The sequence below is a fragment of the Gorilla gorilla genome, chromosome 12 (assembly GCF_029281585.2).
Source record: "Gorilla gorilla gorilla isolate KB3781 chromosome 12, NHGRI_mGorGor1-v2.1_pri, whole genome shotgun sequence".
Taxonomy (NCBI): Eukaryota; Metazoa; Chordata; class Mammalia; order Primates; family Hominidae; genus Gorilla; species Gorilla gorilla.
This window is the reverse complement of record NC_073236.2, coordinates 21,263,315-21,282,953: the sequence shown is the minus strand read 5'-3', so window position 1 is coordinate 21,282,953 and position 19,639 is coordinate 21,263,315. Positions and strand designations below refer to the sequence as shown.

Sequence of the window (19,639 nt, the reverse complement as noted above, 5' to 3'; positions counted from 1 at the left end):
ACTTTTTATGCTTTTAAAATGATACTGTCTGAAATCATAGTGTTATTATGAGGGTTAAATGAAAACAATGAATGGAATTCACATAACATTGTGCCTTGTATATATTAATTGCTTTAAAAAGGGTAGTTATTTTACCTCCTATCTAAGGCTTAAGTTATGAGAATGATATTACATATTGAGTATATGTATTTTCTCTTGCTTCCTAAAGGGCAGAGCAGTAGCTGTGATAGTTGACTGAGTTAGGAGTAAGGTTGACATCTTTTTATAAAAGTTGAGAAATTTAACAAAATCATGCATCTCATTATAAAGCAATCCACTAAAGAGAGCATCTGTGAAGAAGGCCAAGATTTTCATCAGGAAACACTTTTAGGGTGCTCTGTCATAGGTAAATGGCTGGTCATTGTTGCAACATTATTTTCATGATGATACAAGGATACATTAACCTTGTCTGGAAATTTTACACTAAAAATCCATCTAGGAGATACAACCAGATATACTTCCTGAATAGGAAAAGTGAATGGTAAGAAGCCAATCATGCAAGATAAGAGGAAAGAACATTCCAGGGAGAGGGAACAGACCACTACACAGACCTTGAGGAGTGGACTTGGCATGATTCATGAACAGACAGCATGTCATTTTACTTGGAGCATAGTAGCCTACTAGGTGGGGGTAGTAGAGACATCATCAAGGTGAACAAAGGCTAGATCATGTAGGCTTGTAAGCAAGGGAAGGAGTTTGGGTTCTGTTCAGTCTGCAATGAGAAGTTTTTGCAAGGTTTAAACATGGAAATGCTACATATCTTAATTCACCCCCTGTTCCTCAATGTATTTACTCATCATTTAGCTTTAATTCCTTTTACTTCACTTAAGCTTTAACTCCAGCCTCTTTTCTTTGGTTATCTTTGTATTTCTTGGCATTAAGTCCTGCTGCTTTTCTTTTACCCTAAATTCTGTCAGTCTTCTGACCTTTCTTATCTACCTGCCAATGATATGGTCTAGCCTCTTTGGATGACATCCATGATTTATTTTTTCTTTCCAGAGATTCTCTTTTATAGACAAATCACTCAGCCCAGTGTCCTGCCAGTAATGAAAATTGGCAGATGGTAGGGTGTGATGGAAATTAGAAAGCAATGCTGATTTGGTCCTTCTTCAATTTACACTATATGACAGCTATTTTGACTTTTCTTGCTGTTCACCAATGCTTTTATTCTTATGTGTTGTCTGGGCTTTCTTAAGCAATAGTTTCATCAAGTTTAAGGATCTGTGATAAGCTCTGTTCTAATTTAAGCTCAATGTTTTTGTCTTCTTTATTTATCTCTTCTCTTTTTACAGCTGTCTCTTAGGAAATGACCTTCTCTAAAGATGATCATTTTGTTTCCTCTCACTTTTCTCCTGCCATAAGAACCTTGCTCCCTTTACTCCATTTAGCTTCATTGTATGCCACTGTTGGCATTTCATGTCTACTTTTGTGTATACTCAAATACTCATCACTTTCATTGATCACTAGTAAAGTTTACTGAGGAGTCAATTTGATTAGTAGTCAAGAGCCTGATCTTAGAAGCCAAATAGACCTGGATTTTACTCCTCTCCCCTCTTAAATTATCTTTAGTTATAGCCTGTCTTTTTGCTTTTTCAACTGTTTAAAGAAAAATTTCTTAGTTGATTATTGCTTTAAACTTAATGTCTCTGGCTTACAGACATGTGTGTCTAAATATTCATATTTAATTTCTGTGATGGCACCAAACCTATCCAGTAGTATCGATAATCTTCTTATACATGACCTCCATAAGGTTGTTTCAGTATTCCCACACATCTTCTCCCTGACTGGGAGGGTTGGAACCAACCTCATTTCTTTGTGTAGTGCTTTTAAAAATAATATTGTTTTCCACATAAGGCATATTAAGTGCTTTTGCACCAGATGTATTACATGGATGTTTTTCTTTGACTAATTTATTACCAATGATCCATAGTAATCAGATAAGACAGCAAGGTTGTCAGTAAGGAATTGGTGGAGATCATCATAGTCTAAAAAGTGATTTTTGTGACAATGACAGTTGTCTTGTTGCAGAGTGAACTTTGTTGTATATAACAGTGCTGTGCAGTATAAATATAATGTGAGCAACATAAGTAATTTTTCTAGTGGGTATGTTAAAAATTTGAGGAAAAGGAAACATTTGGGAACAATTGTAGTAAATTTTATTTAATTCAGTAATCCAAAATAGTAATATTTCAAATTTTGAGATACTTTTTCCCCATTAAGATTTTGGAATCTAGTGTGCATTTTATGCTTACTGCATACCTCGATTTGAACTAATTACATTTCACTTGTTCAGAAACCACATGTCGCTAGTAGCTACCATGGCAACTTGAAGTGTCAGGGGAGCAAACTCTAGAAAGTTTCACAGAAGCATTTTAGTGTTCCTAGGAGAGTATAATAGAAAAATGAATTGATTATCTGATAATTAGTTTCTGATAATTAGTTGAGTATTCCCCCAATTTTTAAAAGTTTTACGGTGAGCAAAAAGAGATCAATTTTTCAATGTACATATTTTGAAAGATAAATACTAGTAATCTCTTAATATTAAGAAACATAACATCCCAGTTATGTCTTTTCTATCAAAAATGAACCAATTTATGATGCTTCCATTGTTAGATTAATGATTTATTTTAAATCCCTATCACTTAAAGAGCCATTTAAAAGTTATTTTAGCAGTAAGTCCTTCACTTAAAATATGCTCAATAAGACTTGATTCATGTTAGGCAGTTGGGGATAAAAATTTAAAAAACTTAAGGCCCCTGTCTTTCAAGGATTCACAGAGTTGTGCTGTAAATAAATGATTATTTAACAGAAGTTTCTTGTAAGCATATGGGTAAAAGTAATATTCAACAACTAAATGGGTATTTGGGTGTGGTAATAGGTATTCAGGAAATAATGTGCAGAGATTTTTTTTGAGACAGGGTCTCACTCTGTCCCCCAGGCTGTAGTGCCATGGCACAAACTCTAGTCACTGCAGCCTCCATCTCCTGGGTTCAAGTGGTTCTCCTGCCTCAGCCTCCTGAGTAGCTGGGACAGGCATGTGCCACCACACCCTGCTAATTTTGTATTTTTATTAGAGATGGGGTTTCACCATGTTGGCCCGGCTGGTCTCGAACTCCTGACCTCAAGTTATCCATCTGCTTTGGCCTCCCAGAGTGCTGGGATTACAGGCATGAGCCTCTGTGCCCAGCCATGAGCAGAGTTTTGAAGGCTGGGAGCACAGCAGAAAAACAAAATTTCAAGCAGAGGGAACAGAATGTGTAAAAGCACACAGACGTGAATAGCATGTTATGTGAGGTGCATGGCAGACAACCCACCATGACCATGAAATAGTGAGTGGTTCTGAGATTCAGTTGGAAAGGGAGATAAGGACCTTTTTGCCTCATACTTGAAAATTCTGATTTTGTTTTAGGTGAAAAATGAGGTATTGGTGGAGTTTTAATTTATACAGAGGTTAACAATTAGATTTACATTTTTGAAAGATTGTTCTGGATGTGTAGAAAATGATTTAGAGAGGATGTCAGAACCGTAAGTAGAGATGATTTGATGCAGAAGATACTGCAGTTAGCGAGACAGAGTATTAGGTAGGTGCAAAGGTAATTGCAGTCTTTGCCATTAAAAGTAATGTCAAAAACTGCAGTTACTTTTTCACCAACCTAATATGATAGACTAAACTATAAACATATAAGGAAGAATGATGTGTAGGAAGTTTAATACATAAGAATTGGGATCTGGCTGGATGTGTTGGGTCAGGGCTGAGTTCAGAGTCAACAGTGATACTAAGGTTTCTGCCTTTATCTATTCTTGAGAAAAATGGATGATGTTTCGGGTTTTTAAAAAAGTTTCACTTTAGAGCAGTTGAGATTGAGTGTTTGGAACACCTGGCTATTGAGATCCAGTAAGACTTGAAGAATAAAGGTTTGGGGTTTATGAAAGAATTCTAGGGCCAATAATACAGATTTAGGAATCATGGTGGCATTTTATGGCATGAGAGTTGATGTGATCACAAAGGGAAACTACGGGGGATTAGGAAAGAAGGAAAAGGATGAAATCCTAAGAAACTCCAGCATTTAGAAAGATTGTATAGGTACAAAAGCCAACAAAGGAGGATGAAATGAAAGTGGGGGAAAACTAAGGAGAAATTAGGAGAGAGTTGCCATGATAGAAACTAAGGAAAGGGGCGTTTTAATGTGGGAGTGGCTAGCAACGCAAATGCTGCAAAGTGCAAAAAAGCCAAAGACTAAATCGGGTTTCCTATGGGCATTGGCAGCCTCACTAATGTAGCTTCAGATGAGTATTAGGTGCTAAGCCAGCCTTCGTGAAGTATGTCAGAGGTCCAGCCAGCGTCCACATTTTGAAGCCTGTTTTTGTACTGCCCTCAAGCGAGGAATTATTTTTACATTTTTAAAAGAGTGTAAATAAAAACAAAAGGTCTTTTTGTCAGAGACTGCTATGGCTCACAAAGCCTAAAATATTTACTATCTGGCCCTTTTCAGGAAAAGTTTGCAGACTCCAGTACAAATAAAAGAAATATATTTTTACTCTGTTTCAAGATGCTTGACTGGAAAAGAAAGAATGTATGAGTCAGAGAGAAATTGATAGGATTGACCAAACTTTCAAAAAATGGAAAAAAGTCTGAGTGCGGTAGCTCACACCTGTAATCCCAGCACTTTGGGAGGGTGAGGCAGGAGGATTGCTTGAGCTCGGGAGTTTGAGACCAGCCTGGGCTATGAGGCAAAACACCGTCTCTACTAAAAATATAAAAATTAGGTGGGCATGGTGGCACACGCCTGTAATCCCAGCTACTGGGGAGGCTGAGGCGTGAGAATCCCTTGAACCTGGGAGGCGGAGGTTACAGTAAGCCTAGATTGCGCCATTGCTCTCTAGCCTTGGTGACAGAGTGAAACTGTCTCAAAAAAAAAAGGAAAAAAAATGGTTCATATACTTTGTGATACTTGTTAAATACAGGCATATTTATATATATTATCAAAGGTTGGTATGATAAGCTTGACTGGAAAAGAAAGAACATATGAGTCAGAATAGTAGATAGGAATGATCAAACCTTCAAAAAATGAAAAGATTCATATACTTTGTGATACTTGTTATATACAGGCATATTTTTTATACATTATCTAAGATTGGTATGATTTTAGAATACATTATATTCCTTCTTATTTTGCAATATGCATAAGTTTAACTGTATATTTGGCAGGTCAGTTTATCCTTATATTTTCTGTTTTATATGGTAAAAGAACTGTTAGTACATTTTCTTTTAATCCACATTTAGGGATGGATGATGCCCATAATTATGTGGATTTTAATGCTTTTATAACTAGAAATTAATATAGAAGAATATATAATTAGTATATTAAGTAATGTGTTTGTGTATGAATATGTAGCTTCTGTCTTTAATGTTCTTCCACATAAGACATTTTCCAGTAATTAAAAAAAAGCCCTTATGTGATTTGAATAGTCTGTTTATGCTTAAGAAGCATCTTAGTCTAATTGATATTAACGTTTCTTAATTTTGTCTCTTGTCTGATTTTGTAATTTCAAAATATATTTAACATTCAAAGAAAATGTTTATGTTACACTGCAAAGCATTTCTTAGTTGGTATTTTCCTTGTTTGGTTCTTTCCAGTGAGCATATATTGAGCATTAATTAGGTGTCCAGCATTATCATTGGCATTAGGAATAGAAAATTAAAGAAGACCTGCTTATGGTCTCAAGTAGATATAGCCACAAATAATTGCAAAACTATACGATTAAATTTAATGTGGTTACATTTAGATTAAATACTCTACAGTGTTTTTATTGATACCTCTTTCTGATTAGATGACAATCCAAGGTGAATAACTTCAAATGTCTGAAAGGTTCATGATGCAAATCCTTTCAAATGATTTTACTGTATAGTCAGAAAAAATTTAAATTCTTATACAACAATTTCATTGTTTTACTGTTAATTATAGCGAAGGAAGATGCAAACTGTGCAGTGTGCGACAGCCCGGGAGACCTCTTAGATCAGTTCTTTTGTATTACTTGTGGTCAGCACTATCATGGAATGTGCCTGGATATAGCGGTTACTCCATTAAAACGTGCAGGTTGGCAATGTCCTGAGTGCAAAGTGTGCCATAACTGCAAGTAAGTTTTCATTTCAATTCAAAGCTGTGTATTGGGTTTAAGAGGGACCCTATTACTAGGCGCTAAAGGTTTGTGTAATATAATAGAGGTTGTTCATATTTTGGCTGTATTCATTCAGAGTGACTTCATCATACTTAAAAAAATTACTGGATATTAACGTTTATATTATTTTGAAAGAAGTCTAAACAAAACTGATTTTAATCATTTAAATTGCTCTGGTCGTCTAAAGAGCTAATTTAAATTTACCAACAGTTTAAAAAATAAGCGATATTAACAATTTAAAACAAGCATGAGAAGAATAAAGTAGCTTGTCTTCAGGGGCACCGGGGAGGGGATGTGATAGGATTTAAACCTGTTACTACAGACGTAGAAGAATTAGAGTTGAGCCAAAACGTCAGTCATGTGTTTGAATTTCCATTCCAGGAAGGACAATTTCTACTATTATTTTAATGTACATCTGCATCTCTCTAAAAGCCACCTTGAGTAGATCCTGGTCAGCATAATTCGAAAATGAAATATGTGGCATTTAAAAATTTGTAAGGGGGTTATCTTTTCCTATTGTATTTCATCTCTTGGTCATTTCTCCAGTCTTTTCTGTGATTTCCGCTTGCACCCCCATGATTCTAATGAGCATGATAATTTGGGGATGTTACCAGCATCTTCATTTACAGGCTGAGAATTTTTGTTGTAACCAGCAAGAATTATGCCCAACTGCCATGATCAGTCTGTTTTTATTATTTAGTTTTATAAGAAATAAGCGTCAATATCTTAGAGTTACGTGACATAAATAGGAATATGTACCTTCGTATTTTGGTAAAAATTAGATAAAATATTCAGTAAACATTTATTCGATACCTTGTATCTGCACTCAGTTTCTTGGGAAGGATTAAAAGAACTTGAAGGAAGAGTACTTGTCCTCCAAGATCTTTCCATGTAGCTGAAGAGATAAAACATGTGACTGTTTATGGAGAGGTTGAACTGAATAATAATTGGAGGCCAACTGACCCATCTTCCTGTTGACTTCTGTTTATCCCCCAGATTTCATTCAGAGATTCGTCTCTCAGCTCTTCTTGCTTTCCCCGTTTTTTCTCTTCCCCTCCTCTTGAATTTAAAATCATAGTATCTGAAAGTGATTATAGTCAAAAGTCTCAACAGAGATAACGCTGTAGGACAGGGGCCCAATCTTTGGGGGCAGAAGACTGTTTAAAGAAAGGTTTTAGGTTTTCAATTATAATTCTTAATAATTATGACAAGGTTCATCTTTTGAAATAATTATTCAGCGTTTAATTGCTTAATAGACATTCTAAGCACTTGAAACTGAATTACATTTAATTATCACAGTAAAGTTTATTATTCCCGTTTTATACCTGAAACTCAGAGAGCTTTAGTCTAAGTTGTTTAGTGACACAGCTAGAAAACAGCAGCCTGAATACAAATAGAGATCTGATGCCAAATTTGATCCTCTTTACGTTATATGACAGTCTTTTCAATTTGCTGTGCCAAGATTTGTTCTTTCCACACAGTAGCACCTCGCAGTTATACCGCCTTCCTCTCAAAAATTATATTTTAAAAGTAAAGATCAGAGGCTATTCATCTTGCCTCAACCCTTCCTCCTTTGCAGGAATCCTAAAATGGCTAGAGTAAGTTAACCACAGGTGAGCATTGAGTAAAGATCACCATTTAGGAGACAGTCCTTATAGCAGGGTTACCTCTGTTACTATCTGCAGAGACAAAACAGATACTGAGGTATTTATGAACTGTGCAGTTCCCAGGACTGATGATTTTCATGATTACTTATGTTGCAAAACATAAGTTTAAAGATAAGCCATCATTAATGCTATCTTACTTTTTAGACAGTCGGGAGAAGATAGCAAGATGCTAGTGTGTGACACGTGTGACAAAGGGTATCATACTTTTTGTCTTCAACGAATTATGAAATCTGTACCAACCAATGGCTGGAAATGCAAAGTAAGTTGTTTATTTACTTTTTTAAATCCTCTGTATGTTTTATATGGAGAACAGAAAAATCGGATATCTATTCAAATCTATACATTACCATCACCTTTTTGAAAGCAGCTTTATTGACATATAACTGACATACAGTAAACTGTACACTCTTCAAGATAATGAACATAGTCATCACCGTCAAAGTTTCCTGGTGCCTCTTGGCTTGCTTTGTGGCTGTTCAAACCCAAACCCTCTGTCTTCCTAGTCTGCTTTTTCACTATAGATTAGTATTCACTTCCTAGAATTTTTAATAAAAGCTTCATATAGTATATACTCGTTTTTGGTCTGGCTTCTTTAACTCGGTGTAATGATTTTGAAATTCATCCCTATTGCTGCACAGATCAGTAGTGATTCTTTTGTATTACTGAGTGCTGGAGATACCACAATTTGTGTATTGAATCACCTGTTGGTGAACATTTGGTTCCTTTAAAATTTTGAGCTATTATAAAAAATGCCGATGAACTCATTAACTAACTTCCTACCTCACTTGGCTTCTGCCCCTTCAGGGTGAGGTGTTCAGAGCCGGGTTGGGGGCAGTGGGGTAGTGGAGATAGCCCTTGGAATCCAAGGTGCGGTTTAGCTTTTAAGCTTAGTCTTCCTGGGCTGCTGGTGTCACGAGGTTGAGGGATGGAGATGACCCTCAGGTGCTGCATGGGCCTGGAGCGGGTTTTCCCTGGAGCTGGAGAGGGCGTGATGGCCCGTGTGCGGGAGTGGAAGGCACAGCATTGTCATTGCCCTTCTCGGAACTGCTTTTTCTAGGGAGGAGGTGGAGGGCCTGGGAAAGGAGGGTGATGTGGCCAGAACCCCAGGTCCCTGGCGTGGGGAGGAGGTGGGAGCAGACGCAGAGAGATTCTGTACCTGCACCCTGTCCTCGCCAGTGAGGTTTGGCACCTAGAACTGCAAGCAGTATTACCAGGTTCTGCTGTGGTCTTCAGCAAGTTCTACTAGGCATCTGCCTGAGTGGTGGGGGTTGAGGGGAGGGGCTTTCTCTCCTGGGGGGAAAAAGAGCTGCTGGGTAACTGTGCTCAGCTGTGGCTACCTGGGAAGTGGGGCCTGAGGGCTGAAGGATTGTGATGAACTCTGGCTTGCTTCCTCAGGTAGTTCAGGTTCCTTCTCTTGCTGAATGACTTATCATTGGAAAGAAAAAACTCTGCTGTTTGACTGATTTGTATATTTACACTCTTATCTTCACTCAGTTCCTCTACTTGCCTTTTTACTTTAATACGAAGTTGAATTTGTAATTCATTTTCTTTCCTAAGGAAAAAGGACATTTAAGACTATAAGTTTACCTTAGGCTATAGCTTTGGCTGAAGCCAAGTTTATTGTATTTGTAACTTTATGTATGTATATACCTTAGCTAATAACTTTATGTTTTTTTAAGTTGTGCTGAAGTATGTTAATCTATGCTTTCATTTCATTTAATCAGAGAATTTAATTAAGGTAGGTTTTTTAAAATAAATGTTTTGATACTTGAAGTATTGACTTTTTAAAGGTGTAGCATTTGTGTTTATTAATTTCATTTAGTTAGATGAAGTCCTTTTACCTTATTTTTTGACTTGTTGATTCAGCAAGTTACAACTGACCACTATTAATTGTTCCTATCAATTTATCATATTTTTAAACAAATAACTTGTGGCTGTTATTTAGCAACAGTGTTAATATATTGTGCTTTTTACCAGTATAAAATTGTTCTTTATTCTATGTAATGTGTTTTTTGTTGAGGGATCAGGAAGGGCAGGTATTTTGCGTTGCCTGACACTATGGCCACGTAGGGTGTTAGTTTAACAGTTGAATGGTTATCTTTTCCCATCTTATTTTGGATTCTTTTGTGTTATAAAAATGTATCTTTTGAAAGCTTAATAGAGGTCACTGTTTGGATTGATGGTTGCAATTGAAATGCTTGGCTGTTTTGAGGCAAAATTTTTCTTATAATTTCTTTCTATTTTTCTCTTCTTTTACTTCCTGCAATGATTTATAATTCAGAATCTCATTTTGTGAATGTAAATGATTATAAATATTAAAGATAAAAATTTTCTCCCATTCCCCACTGAAAATGAAGTTTTTATTCCCCTTTTCTCTGATTCGATTAACCTAGATTGTAAACCTTGTCACAATTTTCTTGCAAAAATATATTGCCTCTGTTAATTCCAACTTTACCCTCAATCTTTCGGAGTCTTGGTTGTGATCCTTTAAAAATAATTATAAATTTTTTGAAACCCTACATGTCGGAAAGAGACTGTTCCTTTTAGGCTATAAGAACTTGGCACAGTATAATGTTTCATATTACAAATTTTTCTTTTTTATACTCTGAAAACATTTTCTTCAGTTTTTTCAGTTTATGCTGTCACGAGAAAAATCTTAACTTGAAAAAATTTAATCATAATCCTTTTTTTCTTCCTGAAAGCTTTGGGAGATGTGTGAATCCCCATCCCCGCCCCCACCCCCCACCCAAGCACCTTTTTAAAAATATATATTTACTTAAAAATTACCTTCTTTACACTCTCTAATAATATCTAGTAACTACTGGATAATTTTTGTCTCTTGCTCTTAATCTTCTTTATTATAGTTTTCATTGTCTTGAGAACTGGTAGAGAATTCTGAGTGTCTTTCTCAGCTTGTTCTGTCTCCCCTTTGGTGTGCTTCTTTTCGATTTGCTCTTTGTAATCTGCTATTCTCTTTTGAGAGTGACAGAATTACATAATTTCTGGGAATACTATTGGATACTTAATCTTTTTATTCTGCTCTTTGAAGGCACTATAGTGTGGTGGTTCAAAGCTTATGCTGTGGAGTCAAACTGCAGTTTTTTCAGTTACTAAATTGATGATCTTTGGCTACCTGTTGAACTTCCCTAAGTCAGTGTATAGAAGGTTAACGGTACTTACCTCACAGGGATGTTGGATTTAACGAAGTGGTATCTATAAAGTGCACAGCACAATGCCTAACACAAAGTAAGTACAGAAACAGTTACCATAGAGTTTTTCATGGATTGAAACGTTTGTCCTTTGAACCATTTGAAGAATGATCATCTTTCTCTGCTGTTGAATTCTTCTGTAGTTCTCTCTGTAGTCTTGAGTCATAATTTGCTCATTTGTTTGCATTTAACATTTGAGTGTTTACTGTGTGCGAACATCACTGTAGTGAAGGCTGGAGATGTTGGGGCAAATCAGTGTGCCCCCACAGGGCTGTCAGTCTAGTTTGGGGCTGCTCCCTGGTGAGCTGGAGTGGGGGTGACCTTTTCAGGATCTTTATTGTAAAACAGTCATTGTCAGATGGGTTTCTTTTTCCTATTTTTATCTCAAGAATGTCTGTTCGTTGGTATGTTATGCATTTTTAGAAAGTTTTTACTTGAAAATAAGTTAAAACTCTAAAAGTTGGAAAAAATGAAAATAATACGCATATCCCATTTACTTAGATTTATCAGTTGTTAGCATTTCATTATCATTGGGCATGCCCTCTCTCGCTTTCTCTGTGTGTGTGTGTGTGTGTGTGTGTATCTGTGTGTGTCTGTGTGTGTGTCTTTATTCCCCCAACCCCCTACTATTTGAGGGTTAATTACATACGTTGTGCCTTTTTACCACCATTTCAGTATGTATTTCTTAATAGTAGGAATATTCTTAAAAAAATCACAATCCTGCTATCAACTTCCTAAACTTACATCAATGTCGTATGTTTATCTAATGTACTAGCCATATTCCAGTTATGTCATTTGATCTTATGTCCTTCATAGCCTACCCCTTCCTCCAAGTAGATTCTAGGATTTAGTTTTTGTCATTGGTATTTTTGAAGAATAGAGTTCTTCTCGATATACTTCTTTTTTTCTTTTTTCAAACAGAAATTTCCCCATGTTGTTTTCGATAACCCCTTATAATTAGATGAGAGGCATGCATTATTGGCCAGAATACTGCAAAGTGCTGATCCATCCTCAGGGTATCACAGCTGGAAGCACACATTATTCCACTTTCCCTCATGAGAATCATGTGGTCAGGCTGTTGCCCAATTTCTATTCCCCACTCCTTTGTATCTAATAAAGCAGTATGTGAGGATATTTTAAGACCATGCAAATATCTTGCTTTTCCTCAGAATTTCCTTCTAGATTTGAAAAACTTACTCCCTAGCCCGGGTGTGGTGGCTCACACCTGTAATCCCAGCACTTTGGGAGGCTGAAGTTGGTGGATCAGTTGAGGTCAGGAGTTCAAGATCAGCCTGGCCAACATGGTGAAACCCTGTCTGTACTAAAAATACAAAAATTAGCCAGGCATGGTAGTGGGTGCCATGTAATCCCAGCTACTCAGGATGCTGAGACAGGAGAATCGCTTGAACCAGGGAGGCAGAGGTTGCAGTGAGTCGAACTCATGCTACTACACTCCAGCCTGGGTGACAGAGATAGACTCTGTCTCACAAAACAGCAACAACAACAACAGCAACAACAACAACAAACTTACTGCCTGATGATGCCATTTTAACATGCTTTCTTTTGGTTGCAAATGATGCATTTCCAGCTCTAGCACTCCCACCACATTTACCAGTTAGCCCTCTGCTTTCTTTTGTAAGCAAGAACACTTCTTTCACATGTTAAACTTGCTTACTATTAATATTGGCTTATGAACTCCTATTATCTTCAATCATTTACAACTCATTACCTAATTATTTTTTGGCTCAAATAGTCCCATACTTGCTGTCAGTTGCTCCTTCAAGCTGGCACTGGTGTTCTGCCCTGACTGCTTATTTGAACACTTCATACTTTTTGGTGTAACAAGATGTTACAAGCTCATCTTATACCTCCCGTGCCCCAGTCCTGGAATAAGTCCATTGTTAAATAAGTAACCCAGATTCCTTTAGTGGGGAATGGGTGCTGGGTGTGCTCATTGCTACTGGAGGGTGTTTGCTTCTTCACCCTTTCAGCAGGTGGTGTCAGGAAATACATGCATGTGTATACACTTACAGAAGTTTGTCCAACCCATGGCCGGCAGGCTACATGTGGTCCAGGATGGCTTTGAATGTGGCCCAACAGAAATTCATAACATTTCTTAAAACATTATGAGGTGTTTCTTTTTTGGGGGGGTGTGGGTGTGGGTGTGGGTGTGTGTGTGTGTGTAGCTCATCAGCTATCATTAGTATTAGTGTATCTTGTGTGTGGCCCAAGACGATTCTTCTTTCAATGTGGTCCAGGAAAGCCAAAAGATTGAACACCCCTACATGTTATGTATATACACATAAATATTCATATACATATACATAACTTAGAAATAATGAATTTATACCAGCACCTCCAGTTCTTATCTTTCTCCATTGAGTTCTTTGCCTTTTCATTCTTGCATGTCTGTTCTTCTACAATAAAAATTCTAGGTTGTAGAACAGCACATTTATTCTGTTGCTCAATCTAAAAAGCAAGTCTGCTTCAGTTTGCTCTCAGTAATAGATTTTGTTCCCCTTTCTTTTCTTAGTGATTTAATTTTTTAAATATAGAAGGTATTAGTATACTTTCAAAACTCAAAACTATATGAAGTTTTACTCAGAATTGTCACAGTCTCTTGTTTATTACTTATACCGCATTTTCCCCAGCCTCTTGGAAGTAACTAACTTCATTGTTTTCTGTTTTAAACCTCCTGTTATTTTTCATCTAAGAATAAGAGGATATATTGCTCTTTCAGTGAAGGTAGCATGTTGTATATGTTCTTTTGCATGTTGCTTTTTTCGTGTAATAAAATCTGGAAATCACTTCCAGGCAAGTTAGGCAAGTTCAAGAGATCTCATTCTCCTTTTAAACAGCTGCATAGCACTCCATTGTGTATCTGTGCTATGGGTTACTCAACCAGTGGCCTGTGCTTTGGTATTTCAGTAGTTTATGATATTTTGCATTATAAATGATTTTACACTCCCTGGCTTTGTGCATGTGTGTTTTTGAATTCTCAGGGACAAATCTGTAGGGTAAATTCCTAGGATTATTGCCTCAGGAGTGTACACATATGTAGGTTTGTGAGATACTGTCAAATTCCCTTTTTTGGGGCTTATGGTACTTTGCATTGCCACCAGAGATGTGTGAGAGAACTTTTCCTACGTCTTTGCTAACAGGATGACTTGTTCAGCTTTTGAATGTTTGTCTGTCTTCTGGATGAAAAGTAGTGTATCAATGTAGTTCTAATTTTTGTTTATCCTAAGAGTGAAGTTGATCGTTTTTTCATGTGTTTAAGGGTCAGTTTTTATTTCTTCTCATGAATTGTCTATTCATGTGTTTTGCCTGTTATTGAAGATTTTGGCATTTTTCCCTAAATTTAAGAGTTCTTTATAAGTGAGGGATGTAAGCCTTTATATGTGTTACATGATGCAGATACTTTCTGCTAGCTTATTTGTTCTTGTTTTTTTTTTTTTTTTTTTGCTTATTTGTGTGAGACAGTGTCTCACCCTGTCACCCCGGCCATAGTACAGTGGTATGGTCATAGTTCACTGTAGCCTTGACCTGGGCTCAAGCAATCTTCCTGCCTCAGCCTCCTGAGTTAGCTAGGAGTTATGTGTACCATGAAGCCCAGCTAATTTTTTACTTTTGTAGAGACAGGGTCTCACCATGTTATCCAGGCTGTATTATGTGTCTTTTGACTTTGTTTTTATTATTTTTTTTGCCATGAAAAAGTTTCTTTTTTATGGAGTTAGATTTATTAATCTTCTTTTGCTTCTGGATTTTTGAGTCATATTCAGAAAGCCTTTCCCTACACTGAGGGTATAGAGGACACAGATAGTCTTCTCATTGCTGGTAAGCAGTATGTTCATATTGTCTGATTTGTTTGAGTTATAAGATAATGTCTTTATCCCAAAGACATTTTTGCAATTGCTGTATGTATATACATTACAGTAACTAAATCTTTTAGTTAAGAGATTCTGGAAAAGAATTGACAATGGATCTAAAGTAGGTTAGTTTCTCTTGAAAGTTTTTTTTTTTTTTGGAGGGGGGAGGTCATGATTAAAAATATTTTGTACCATCAGATCTGTTATTTGGTAGTTTTCTTTTATCCTTACCTGTAGTCTTTCAATAAAGTGGGAAAGAAGATGAGATTTCAGTTTGGTATCAGAACATGTATAGGCCTGGGCAATATAGTGAGACCCTGTCTCTACAAAAATAAAAAAAAATCTGGGCATGGTGACACATGCCTGCAGTCCCAGCAGTTTGGGAGGCTGAGGTGGGAGGACCACTTGAGCCCAGGAGGTTGAGGCTGCAGTGAGCCATGTTTGTGCTACTGCACTCCAGCTTGGGTCACAGAGTGAGATTGAGATCCTGTTTCAAAAAAAAAAAGAACATAGATAAATAGATAAATTTTAGTCACTGATTGGTAAATGAGGCTAGCAGTGTCTTTTTACTATAACTTAAAAATTACCTTGATGAGATTGAGTTAAAGGTTTAACATACTGGTATCCTGATTTAAAATTTACCAGTGACTATGTTTCTGATATCTAAGTTTATAGATTTCCTGAGATTAGTCTTTTAATTTATAGACAATGATGAGGAGCAAGGATTATATCCAAAGAATATTTTGGCTAGGTTGGCAGGTATGGTTAAGCAAAATAAATATTGGTGGTTAGCAAATCTTTTCTGTCTGTGCTTTTGAGTCTATAGTAACTTTGTTACATCTGGGTATCTACTATTAGAAAATGCCTACACATTCTAGATCAGTCTTTACTTTTTAACTTAGGTACCTCACATAACATGATTGATCCTCATTTTCTTAACTAAAAAATGAGTATGAGAACTTTTCCTGTGTAATTTTCAATCCATTTGGAAGTACTTAAGTTGTAAAACATGTTTTCATTAGGTTTTCTGGTGTGTGGCTAATTCTAATCCATAAATCCTTGTATACTTTGGCTTTCGTTCACTTAATAATTGTCTGCTTTGATGAATACCTTCTGATTTAAGTTCTAGTGTAGCCAAATGTTTTATATATCTATAGTTAGAAAATTTAAAATTTGTTTGTACATTACCATAACAAATGTTCTGAATTTTGTAGTATCATCCCAACATACAGTGAATACCGAATTGGAAAAACAGATTTCTAATGAGGTTGATAGTGAAGAAATGAAAATGTCTTCTGAAGTGAAGCATATTTGTGGTGAAGATCAAATTGAAGATAAAATGGAAGTGACAGAAAACATTGAAGTCGTTACACACCAGATCACTGTGAAGCAAGAGCAACTGCAGTTGTTAGAGGAACCTAAAACAGTGGTATCCAAAGAAGAATCAAGGCCTCCAAAATTAGTCATTGAATCTGTCACTCTTCCACTAGAAACCTTACTGTCCCCACATGAGGAAAGCACTTCATTATGTCATGAGGAACAGTTGGTTATAGAAAGGCTACAAGGAGAAAAGGAACAGAAAGAAAATTCTGAACTTTCTACTGGATTGATGGACTCTGAAATGACTCCTAAAATTGAGGGTTGTTTGAAAGATGTTTCATACCAAGGAGGCAAATCTATAAAGTTATCATCTGAGACAGAGTCATCATTTTCATCATCAGCAGACATAAGCAAGGCAGATGTGTCTTCCTCCCCAACACCTTCTTCAGACTTGCCTTCACATGACATGCTGCATAATTACACTTCAGCTCTTAGTTCCTCTGCTGGAAACATCATGCCAACAACTTACATCTCAGTCACTCCAAAAATTGGCATGGGTAAACCAGCTATTACTAAGAGAAAATTTTCTCCTGGTAGACCTCGGTCCAAACAGGTAGGGTGATTTTAATGATGTTGACAGAAAAGACATTGGAACAATTCTATAAAATCAGAAGGTATATGTGTAGTTTTGGTGTGGATGGCAACTTTTTCTGTCTTCAGATAGAACTTCAGTGTAATGTTGATTATGTGTTTCAGCCATTATTTTTTAAAAGCTGTTAATGAAGAATGCCATTTATTAAATTTGAAGGGATCTTATTTGGAATTTCAACTCAGTTGGGCCATAAAGATTCAACCTATTGATAATAGTTTCTAATAGAAAGAACTTTAAAAATTCTTTTAGTTCTGTGCCGCAGTAAATATAGAGCCTAAAATACATATAGTTTTGGGTATACATAACTAACATCTATTATTTCCTTCTAATACATTTATTTATTGATATTATTCATTGTATATATTTTTAACTGGATAAACATCAACATTTATGACAGGAATTTTCCATGCTGGGGAATTTCTCATTTTGGTGTTTTTATTAATTGCTAACTCTTGTGGGATTTCTTTTTTCAAGTAGGACTTATTTCAATAGTTTCATGGAAAAAATCTTAGAATTGTACTATTGATTTTCAGTAAGTAAAGATAAATCTTCCTGTGTGTGCTTTACATCATGTACATTCTACCCTTTAAGAATGAGTTCCATTTCTTTTTAAGTGAGATTTAAATAAAACTGCATGGCAAAATGAGGATACTATAGGTATGAATTATTTATTGTTTTACAAATTTGCTACTTTCTGAAGTGTTTTTTAAAATTGCAAGATAGATAGTGGAGAAGTGTTAATTCACAATAGTAATTTGGAGTTTTAAGTTTCATGATTGAAATTGCTTCAAGTTAAGTTTTAAGTTTCATGATTTAAATGGATTAAAGTTTGGCTTTTTATAGGAATAATATCTTGATTTTAATCGTATAATTTTTAAACTGTAAGGCCAGGCTTTTAAGAAAATCATTTTTTAATGTGAAAATTAGTCTCCTGTATATCAAACCCAGATATATTTTATTCTCTAAAGACAAGGTACACGAAAGGGAAAGTAGTTGTCAGATGGGATTTAGCTGTTTCTGCATGGCAAAGACGTGTGCAGTAAAACTAGGCCACTCTTTATATATGCCTTTTTCTAAGTATTTTCCTTGACAGTTATTTCTGCTCTACCATGAAAAGTTTTTCTTCTCAAACCAGTTGTTCTCCTTTCCAGTAAGTTTTTGTTTTGTTTTGAACAGTTATATAATAATTATGTCGTTCTGACTCTGAAAAGACTTTAGCAATGGAAATTTGAATCTCAAATTTACTTTTGGTTGATATATTTACATTCTTTAAAGATACTGCTTCATATGTATTCCTGTTAAATTTTATGTATCTCTCCTTCCTTGAAGACTTTTGTTTCAATTGAGAAACCAGGTTCAATACATTAGGACTCTGTTTCTGTAGATTTTATATTCTGAAATATTGGGGAGCGGGGTGTATTTCCAGGCTTATTCCATCTTATATGAGCCATGTCCTAGTATTTTGCTGAGCTGTCTTTGAATTCCCAAATCCGATGATAATCTTTCTATTTTTCTGCCCCTCTTGTTACTACTTCATCATTTGCTGCTAATCTTGTAAGCATTTTGTAGGCTGTGTTTTCCCTCCCTCCAGCTTTCTAGTTTTCCAATCTTGGTTTTGGTTATCTAGCAAACAGCCTTCACTTGATGATGAACCTGCTAGTATAGTGCTGTTATTAGGGAGAGTATGAATTGAATAGTACAAGATAGATCTTCCATTGGTGAGGCACTGGGACCATAACTTGCAGGAAATATTCTACAGTTAGCAGGAATGTGTACATACATGTATTAGAAATACTGAAGTTCAGTATTCTGTTACATGAATTTCTTTGATATTAGGCATTTCTGTATTATACTTCTTTTTTTTATTTACTGTTGCTTCTACATATTCTTCACATTGGGGACTGGCTGTAAAATAAGCTGCATTTTCCTGGCTGTGATTGTGATGTAAGCAAGATTCTTTGGTTTCCAGCTATTTTTTGTTAACGTCACTGGCATTTTCATATTTTGTTGAACATTACCAATTCTTTGGTCTTTACCAGTACAATAAATACTAACCAAAGAAATGTAGATTTACCTTAAGTTCTGTTTCATCTTGGGCAAATTATTAAGTTGATTTTAATGATTTTCTATAATAGTATTATATGAGTTTTGTAGGAATTCATTTCAAAATTAAACGAACATTTTAATAGGAAACATCTGAAAGATCTAGTTTGTGATAGTTAGTGATTGGATTATCAGATGTTATCTGGAGGTACAAGCTAGCCAACCAGTAGAACGGTGAGCCAGTGCTGTCTAATAGAAATGTGATGAAGACCATATGTGTAATTTTAAATTTTCCAGTGGTTACACTTAAAAAAAAAACAGGTGAAATAAATTTTAATCTATTTTATTTAACCTGGTATATTCAAAACAATATTTCAGGATTTAGTATAAAAATGAACAAGATGCTTTATACTTAAAACATCAGTTCTGGCTAGCTGCATTAGAAGTGCTCAGTGGTCACATATGATGGTGGCTGCCTTATTGCACGATGCAAGACAAAACATTTTGAGAAATACAAAAAGAGCAGTTCCAGAATTATTGGTGAAATTAAAATACCAAAAGAATTCAAGATTGACAAACTAAGACTGTGGCTGTGCTTTCACAATTTTTAAGGACTGAAGTAGAAATATTCTTTTTCTGTTGTTCATGGAACACATTTTA

The 19,639-nt window shown here is 35.8% G+C and overlaps 1 protein-coding gene across 7 annotated transcripts in view; it reads left to right on the top strand.

Moving 5' to 3' along the window:
• Positions 1–19,027, top strand: part of LOC129526957 (histone-lysine N-methyltransferase 2C-like) — a 77,952-nt gene extending 58,925 nt beyond the window's left edge. For all 7 annotated transcript variants that reach the window (XR_010129837.1, XM_063695481.1, XM_063695482.1 and 4 more), the window contains 3 exons: positions 6,006–6,177; positions 8,031–8,145; positions 16,179–19,027. Coding sequence is in view for 6 of the 7 variants with exons in the window: in XM_063695481.1 (XP_063551551.1) it covers positions 8,139–8,145; positions 16,179–16,906 (735 nt within the window). In the remaining variant the exon portion in view is untranslated. The remainder of the gene's footprint in view (positions 1–6,005; positions 6,178–8,030; positions 8,146–16,178) is intronic.
• Positions 19,028–19,639: the final 612 nt, after the last annotated feature.